Source organism: Triticum dicoccoides, chromosome 1B (genome assembly GCF_002162155.2).
Source record: "Triticum dicoccoides isolate Atlit2015 ecotype Zavitan chromosome 1B, WEW_v2.0, whole genome shotgun sequence".
NCBI lineage: Eukaryota > Viridiplantae > Streptophyta > Magnoliopsida > Poales > Poaceae > Triticum > Triticum dicoccoides.
The window spans coordinates 101,779,360-101,788,437 of NC_041381.1; the positions used below are offsets into that span (position 1 = coordinate 101,779,360).

The 9,078-nt window shown below is 40.3% G+C and overlaps 1 protein-coding gene across 1 annotated transcript; it reads right to left on the reverse strand.

The window, feature by feature from the left end:
• Positions 1-2,392: 2,392 nt before the first annotated feature.
• LOC119302070 lies at positions 2,393-5,429 on the reverse strand. Its single transcript, XM_037579090.1, has 6 exons — positions 4,917-5,429; positions 4,761-4,823; positions 4,601-4,663; positions 4,285-4,521; positions 4,039-4,151; positions 2,393-2,838 (listed from the first exon to the last, which is right to left on the reverse strand). Exons 1-6 carry the CDS (start codon positions 5,394-5,396, stop codon positions 2,640-2,642), a joined length of 1,155 nt encoding a protein of 384 aa, XP_037434987.1. The 5' UTR covers positions 5,397-5,429; the 3' UTR covers positions 2,393-2,639.
• Positions 5,430-9,078: the final 3,649 nt, after the last annotated feature.

A 9,078-nucleotide genomic window follows, 5' to 3' on the forward strand; every position in this document is an offset into this window, starting at 1 on the left:
GGAGGGAGGAGGGGGGACCGGAGGAGGAGGAAGAAGGGGGCGGCCAGAGGAGGAGGGAGGAGGGGAGGAGGAAGGAGGAGGGACTACCTCAGTGGAGGAGGAACGACGGCGGCGAGCGACGACGGTCATCGGGGAACGGCGATGGCGGCGGATGATGGGGGCGTGGGGGAGAGAGTGAGGGGGGTCGTCGGTCGCGCAGGGACGATAAGGTAGGGTTAGTAACAGTGTGTGTCGAAGAAAAGCGCTACTACTACGGAGCATAGCAGTTGCGACGGAATACGCGGTGCTGCTAAGTGGGGCTAGCCATATGCGCCCAGTTCAAACTTAGCAGCAGGGTGTTTCGCTAAAACTTGTTGTTGCTAAAAGGATAGCAGTAGCGCGTCTTACTGACAGCGCTACTACTAAGTAGTAGCAGCGCTTCATTTTACCCAGCGTTACTGCTAAGATTCTGTGTATAAGGGTTTCCCTAGTACTGTGTTACTGTTTGAAGAAGAAAAAAGCCACAGCAAGAAGCATTCTTTGCCGAAAGGTCAAGGGCGCGCCTATGTCTCGCTTATAGCGAGACGTAGGTTGTGCTCGCGTTAGGCCCCACACTAAATGGGCTGAACCAACGCGAGAGGCCACATGCCGCTGACTCTTTTTCTTCGACTTCTTGGCATTTTCTGTTTAATCTTCTTTATTTATTATTGGTTTAAACTTTCAAATATTCTAAATAAATGTATTAAAAACCTTTACATAAAGCATTTTAAAAAAGTTAAATATGTACAGATAAAATATTTCTGATGTATACAGAAAATGTATTCTAAACATATACAATGTGTGTGAAATAGGTTGATCACATATTTAAAAATATATATTATTCAAGCATTTGAAGAAAAGTATAAATAAAAAGTTTGAAAAATATTTATCAAGCATTTGAAAAATATAAGATGTGTGTAGAAAAAAAATGTTTGCCATGTATATGAAAAATATATACAGAAAACAAATGTGCATGAAAAACTGTAGATAAGTTGTTTAAAAAATGTTAAATGCGAATAGAGAAAATATTTCTCATGTATATGGAAAATATATATATAAAATATACAATTTGTACGAAAAATGTTAATCACGTATTTAAAAAAATGTTAATCAAGAATCTAAAAAAATCTTAATCTAGAATTTTAAAAATGTTAAATCTGTATAGAAAAATATATTTGTTATTTATACAAAAAAATATATACAAAAAAATAACGTGTATGAAAAAATGTTGATCATGTTTATAAAAACGTTCCCGCAGTATAAAAAAACGTAAATTGTGTATGAGTTTTTTATTGCCTTTAGAATAATCTTGACCATATATGGAAAAATATTGACCATTTATTTAAACAATTATTAATCTTACATATTTAAAATGTGAAACATGTATGAAAAATATATAAGTATTAAATGTTCAATCTTATATTTTTATAAATCTTAAATATAAATTATTAAATAAATAAGTCACATAAATGTTCAATGTGTATGAAAAATATTACTCATAACATTATTTGTTTTCAAAAAAGGTTAAAAAAATTCACTAATGTTAAATGTGTATATAAAGTATGTATCTGATGAATATGAAAATTACAGAATGTGTACTCAGAAAAGTTGTCATATGTTAAAAAAACCAATGAAAATTGACGAAAGAAACAAAGGAAAACAAAGACACCTCACGCCCTCGCCAAGGCGGCCTCCTCTCTTCCTTCTGAGTGTCATGTGTGGCTAGCAACTTTGCTTGTTATAATTTCTATCCGTTTGAACATTATATTATCTAATATAAAGGATGGAGTTTCAAGAAAAAGCTAAAAGGAGGAGGAGTGACGCTGCAACATCACCATATGTCACGGCCCAACCTCAAGCTCCCCGGCAACGCGGAGAAATCACGGCCTGGTTTGCTAGCTGGCACCGAGAAGCCAAGCACCCTTAGCAGAGAAACTTTGGAAGGTTGCGCCGGTAAATGAAAGCACGTCGTAGAAAAGCCGAAGGCCGATGACTAAATGCAGTGTCACAATCCGAAGTGGGAGCGCACTGGGAGACTCTAAAGGGGGATTGGTCACTGGCCCTCGCAATTGCGATCGACGATGGTAGTGCAGTGGCTGTTACCACCGGAGTGGAGGGCAGTGGTTCAGGGGGCAATGAGCTCAGCTCAGCTAAAAAAATACTCCCTCTGTAAACAAATATAAGAGCGTTTAGATCACTAAAATAGTAATCTAAACACTCTTATATTAGTTTACGGAGGGAGTATAAGCTAGGGAGGTTGAACCTTCCTTTCTAAAGAGAAAAAACAGAGCTTACCATTTAACTAGTGTCACACAATGACTACCATACATTACAAAAACATTAGAGGGACGGATTTAAGATTTAGCACCATTATACGTACCAATAATATGGATTTATAATCCTTCACAAGTACAAATTTGAGTCCTCAGAATGTCATACGTACATAAGAAGTTCAGAACAATGTCCATAAATTTGGGTTACAAATGTGTAATAAGGTGCAGAAAGCACAAGAATTAGATATGCACAAGAATAATCTTACAAGTGCAGATTCTATTCGAGTATGCTTCCGGAATGCTTGGCATAGAATGTTCTTGAATGTTTATGAAATCAGGCTTTGGTCATCAGACATCAGGTTTCTTCTTCTTTGGCACATACTGTCGAGCCCATAGATGTTTTCCCCTGGTCATGAACTTGACTCTCCTGTTCCCATCAAGAACACGGAATAGTGTCATCTGCGAGTAAAATGTAACGTGTGCGTAAAGTGGTGGCCTACTTTCGATTGGCTCCTCTACACTTATTTCTTCAATATCTCCATAGTGCCTGTGACAAGGAAGAAATTAGTGAAATAAAGTTAGCAACGTCCTATATAGGCAAAATTAATGCGTTGAATTCAAACTACTGTAGATAAATTTTTCTCCTCAAATTCTTTTTGTTTTCTTTATTATAGCCTTTCCTGTCTTTTATGTCAATCATATAATATTATTATTTTAAAGGAGGATAACCCCCAGCCTCTGCATATATCAAATTGACCACGTTAACTAGTAGATTTTAGATTTTGCAACATCTATTGTCGCCTTCACAGATTGAGAGGTCCGGGTGTATGTCTTCACACCTCTCTGTGTATGTGGACTTCACGGCGGTTTTTATGGTGGCTATCAAAGAAGATAACAGAAACATATTTTCAAGCTTTGATGAGGTTACCGGTCTTGCTAGCAATGTGCACAAGATCTTAGTGCCTACTACCCTTGTTCGTGTATCGATCTCAATGGCATCCCTCTTGATTTTTTGGACATTTGCACTCAATTCCCACTGCCACACTTAGGTCTTCCTCTGTCAGTGCATCATTTGCAATATGTGTACAACATCATGTGAAAATGTATTAATTAATTTGCATGTCATGGCAGAGAGAAACGCATGGTTATCGGTCCTTAATTCACAAGCTACGTAGCACTTTACTCCTCTGGTTTTGCCTAAAGGAATCATGAAGACCGTAGTTAAGTTGAAGCAGGCAGTTTTGTGGGTCAAGTCTGACAAGGTGTCGAGAGGGAAATTCAAATCAAGTGGGAGCTCGTTGTCGGACGCCGTCTATGGGCGGGTTGGCATCGTTGATTGAACTAGAGAAATTCTGGAGAGCTTTTGCGACTATGTTGCTCATGGCTTTCATGGGAAGACCCGGATAGGGGGTAGGGTTGGGACACCCTTGCGACTCCATTGATACAGACCTCTTCTATGATGTTACCACAAGCACTATTGGACATGGTAAAAGTGCAGCCTTTTGGCATGCAACTTGGCTTGGGAGCCGCAAACGGAAAGACCCTGCGCCATCCATTTACGAAATTTACATGTATAGGATAACCATGGAGATAGATTCTTTGGAGTATAATTGATGGAACAACAACACTAAGATTCAGCTGACTCCGATATTACACTGTTTATTACCAGCGATCAATAACCATACCACTCTCCATACACATAATGGTGAATTTACCTATGTAATAAAATCTGAAACGATAGGCATACCTCATAAAAAATTCATGTAGTTCATCTTTGGTCAGTGGGTAGCCATTAGAAAATGTCACGAACAAAGTTCTCTCATCAGGTGGAATTGGAATATCAGATAGTTGTTGCGTGATCTGCAGAGAAACATATTATTATTTTCTCTTCAAGCTAGGAACTGCACTAAGTATTTGGATGAAAGCTATCAAGTCTTTTTGGAAAATAATGAATAGACATGCACAAAATGACTAGTGGCGATGACTTTCTTACTGCATCATTATGGTTCTCTCTTAAGCTCAACTTATCCAGCAATGCTGCCAAATGGGAGGTGGACTGATAGTCATGGCGGAGCATATGACTTGTTTGAGCATGGATGTTACTTGAACTTGAGCATTCTCCATGACGCAATTGACTTGTTTGAACATGGATATTTCTAGAACTTGTGCCTTCTCCATGATGCTTCGGATTGTTAGCATACAAAGCCTTGATCTTGGTAAGAAGGTGTTTCTGCATATAGATGATTTGGTGAATCAGAAGGAGGAGAAACTATTTCATAAACTATTAACAGATATTTCATTACTCTCACCGATCTATTAGGAATCTGTTCATGCGATGATTCTCCATAGACCTCTTGGTATAGATCTGTCATCTACATATATAGATGATAAAGCAAATCATAAAAGGGTAAAACCTTGTACTAGTAACAGATCTGATCTTGAATAACTATATATGAACACTAGTCTTACTGAGATATTAGGAATCTGTTCATGCGATGATTCTCCATAGGCCTCTTGGTATAGATCTGTCATCTTCATAGATAATAAAGCAAATCACAAAAGGGTAAAATCTTCTACTACTAACAGATCAGATCTTGGATAACTAAATATTAACCACAGTCTTACCGAGCTTGCAGCAGGAACCCGATCTGTCCTGGACTGTCCATAGGCTTCTTGGCGCAGGTATCTCATCTGATTACGGACAAATTTCATCTCTATCCTTTCTCGAAGATCTTCTAAGGCCTCATAACAGATAGTATTGAGGTAGAGAGAAATTCCTTCAATAGCTTGATTCTGAAAGTCACTTCTTGGTATAGATCTAGCCTCTGAACCATCGAACGCAAAATGGAGAACTTCCAGAAAACGTTTTGCGGAAGAAGCAATTGCGCGAAAATGATTGTCACCAAGAGAGTATATGTGCTCAAGGTAACCAACTTGGCCATTCCCTTGTTGGAGCCACAACCAAAAGGCAATTATCTCCATGGAAAGGGAAGACTCAACTTGAAGACCGAGGACCAAACGAAAGAACAACACTCGAAGTAGCATATAGTAAGAATTTGAAGCATTATTCAGTGGATCTGGTGTCATGGAAGGTGTGGAAGGCATGCAGGAGTGTATAGAAGAGTTGCTAGTTTTGAATCAACAAATACATACGAGGAAGAAGGTATGTGGGCTTGCTTATCGTTTAAGTAAATGCATATAAGGTTCAAGCGGATGTTAATTGAGATTTTAATGCCTCCCAAAGTATGAGTAGAAGATAGACAGAGGCGACAAAAAAAGCAAACTGTTGACAGTCTTACTCATTAATGGCAGTCCATTGTAGGCACACTTGCCAAATGCATTGCTGGTTTTTGTTTCTTTTGCATGCGTTACCTTTCTGGTAATCTCTACGAAATCACCAAGTTTATCACGAGACTTGTATAGAGAGTTATAAAAATTATATGAAAATATTCATTATATAATGCTGTTTAAAGCGTTCCTATGTACTCTGTGAAAAGACAGTTGGTACTCTGTAAAAATAGAGTTGGTACTCTCTATGTATAGGACTATATATATACTTATATATTTACAAAAAATTACAGTTGGTACTGAAAAGCTACGGGCTTTATGTTGGCAAATAATAAATGATCATTAGTTGCTATTTAGACTTGGTTGTTCCACCATTCCTTGTTTACAACCATCAATCCCATCTAATCGCCTAGATGTTTTGCACCATCTGCATGCGGAGATGGATAAGGCTCCTGGGAACACACTCCCTGATTAGCTGCACAATGGCACGGTGTGTATGTGGTTTAGCTGATGAAGAGTTGAGTGAGCTCATCTCCAGAAGTACCACTAGTGACCCACGGGAATGGCTAATGGGAGCTGAAGAGTTCATAAAGGTGCTCGTTATTTTATGGGCAATGTGGTTGGCTAGGCGTAAAGCAATCCTTGAATCATTTTTTCAGTGCCCCTGTATCAATTATGAGGTTTGCTTGTTGGAATAAGCCACGGCTTAATGCGGTCGGTCTTGTTGGGTGCGTCGGGTGCGTGTAGGACGTGTTGGACGCACTGGTGCGGTCGGACTCGTCGGACGCATCGGGTGCGAGCGGGATATGCGGGACGCAGCGGAAGCGTGGGGAGTGTGCGTGTGTGGCGTGCGTGTGTGTGTGGTGGTGCGTGAGTTTGGCTCGCGTCCGAGTCCATCACAGTAGTCCCAAGCTGTTAGCGCCGGGTCGTGGTGATCTGTTGTCAAGTGCCGCGTCATGCGTGTGAGTGCGTCGTGGGCATGCGGATCATGCCCGTGCATGCAGCGTGGCGGAAGCATGGGCGTCGCGTTTGCTGCCAAGGCTACAAAGCCGTCTGTGTAATCCTGTTTGTGAGTTGGTGGCTGAGTCCAAGGTTGTAGCTCGTGGTGGTTAGTCCAGTTATAAAGAAAAAATGGCGTTGTGAGCGCCGGGGCGTTCGTTGCCGGAAACTAGTGATTGTCTTCTCCTTCTTCTACCTCCGTTCAGCTGAGAGCTAGTCTAGGGCTGCACCAACATTGCTAATTAATAGTCTAGTATGTGGGCTCAAGTTTCTGCCAAAGAAGAATGTGAAGATAGGTAATTCTGAAACCACCTAGGTGGATCCCTACGGCTGGCATCTGGAAACTATGTTGATGGAGCAACGGTGAATTCATCAGACAGGAGATCATATCAGCTAGCGCAATTTGCATATGCATGGGAGCCTCGGCTGTTGACTGTCGTGATGACTATCATACACGCTACCGGAATTGGCCTGTTTGCAGTGCATGCTTGTTCCCCGAGTGTCTTTTCTCGGGCACTCGGCAAACGGACCCTTTGCTGAGTTCGTAGGGAAATACACACGGCAAAGCAATATCACTCGGTAAGCTCCGGGTTCACCTTGTGTTATACTTGGCAAACAAAAAGCCCATTGGAAACTATGTTGATGGAGCAATGGTGAATTCATCAGACGGCAAAGTCAAACCTTTCACGAGTGTTTTCTATAAAACAATTGGCTAAATAATTATTTTTATTTTAAATATTTTTGTTCAGTGAAATTTCTTTTATTTCTTTTCTTTTCTATATTTTCATTCTTTTATTTCTTTCCTTTTCTGTATTTGCATCCGTTTATTTATTTTCTTTTCTCTTCTTTTTCTTCCTTTATGTAACATGAAAAGGTAGGAAAAAATGTGTTAAAAATCTCATTTGTAGAAATGAGTCTATGTTTAAACCTTGTCCAAGAAAACAAGAGGAATTCCAAATATTAGGGTGCCAAGACTTCCTCGAACATGGATCAGAGCTTATTTTGGGCTTCTTTGTTCTTTGTTCTTTCTCTTTTATTTGTTTCTTCTTCTTTGTTCTTTCTCTTTTATTTTGGGCTTACTGTGCTACTCGCCCCAGCAATTGCTTTGTGATCGGTGTTCATTGCTTTGTAATACAAAGCGGGGAAACCCCTTTTTCGGTATCAAGGATCCACGACAACATGCATGAGAATTTTTTCATTACATTATGCTACTTATATTCAATAAATATTTTCTTAACTATACCCTAATCAAATACAATACATAATATGTATTTTAAGTATTAGTTCATATATTAATAGTCCAAATATTCATGTTTCATCCAACCAATTTTATTAAAATATATTGCAGCCAATTCCTGCAGCAACGTATGGGTATCATCTAGTTAATGCAAAGGAAAAACACACCGTCTCTTCTTCTCAAGTTGGATATAAAGAAAAAGGCTTTCGACTCTGTGCAATAAGAACATTTATTGGACCTTTTGCAAAAAAGAGGGTTCCCTTCGAGGTTCTGTGCGGCGGTTTTTGTGGTTGCTATTAAAGATGATATCAGTAACCTAACTGTTAGAATAAATTCGAGGCTACCGTCGATCGTCCGAGAACCAAGCAATCACGCGAGCACGACACTGAGATTTGTTAACGAGGTTCACCGATACGGCTACATCCCCGGGGCCTGACTACGGGCGCTCCTCCCCATGACACCGTCAGAATACCCACACCGGCCACCCGGGCGCCGGCACACGCCGCCGGCTCCCCCTTGCGCCTGTGCTATTATGTTGGCATAGGTTACATCGTGTGTCTACCCCCGCTATATAAGAGAGGCCTAGGATACAAGTGTCCTACTAGGACACGACTCCACATCCTATGTAAACACGATACAACTACAAGTCCAACTGTAACCTACCTTGTACACTATATTCGACACAACTTTAACACTTACGAGTATTTTGCAAAGCGTTGGTGAGGTTACCGGTCTTGTTACCAATGTGGAAAGAAAAAAATCTTCGTGTCTTATTAATAACATCCCGGGAAGCCTATACAATACTAGAGGTGCCATCGTTCGGGGAATCCACTGTCCCCATTCTTGTTTGTCCTCAGTATTGAGCCGCTGCAGTAGATTTGGATTTGGCGGCCGCTAATAGTCATCTTCATAGATTGAGAGGTTGGGGTTGCATGTCTTCACACCTCTTTTGATGCAGACCGTGCGGCGGTTTTTGTGGTCGCTATTAAAGAAGATATCAGTAACCTAACGAGTATTTTGCAAAGCGTTGGTGAGGTTACCAGTCTTGTTACCAATGTGGAAAGAAAAAAATCTTCGTGTCCCCTTATACATCAATCTCAATGACATTTTTCTTAACTTCCCGTTGTTCCCACTGAATTCCCACGGTGATACTTAGGTCTTCCAACACATTGCTTGTGAAGTGTGTACAAGATCACATGCAAGCTCATTAACTAGTATCGCATGGAGGGGAGAAACATGTTGATTAAATCGTTTCTTAATTCA

What these genes read in the sequence shown, in the direction of transcription:
- LOC119302070 (XM_037579090.1), bottom strand. Translation starts at nt 5,396, where the DNA reads ATGCCTTCCACACCTTCCATGACACCAGATCCACTGAATAATGCTTCA. An exon ending in GGGTTCCTGCTGCAAGCTCG is followed by an intron (nt 4,824 to 4,916) that starts GTAAGACTGTGG and finishes TTATCTATGAAG; the next exon opens with ATGACAGATCTATACCAAGA. An exon ending in GAGAGAACCATAATGATGCA is followed by an intron (nt 4,152 to 4,284) that starts GTAAGAAAGTCA and finishes GTTTCTCTGCAG; the next exon opens with ATCACGCAACAACTATCTGA.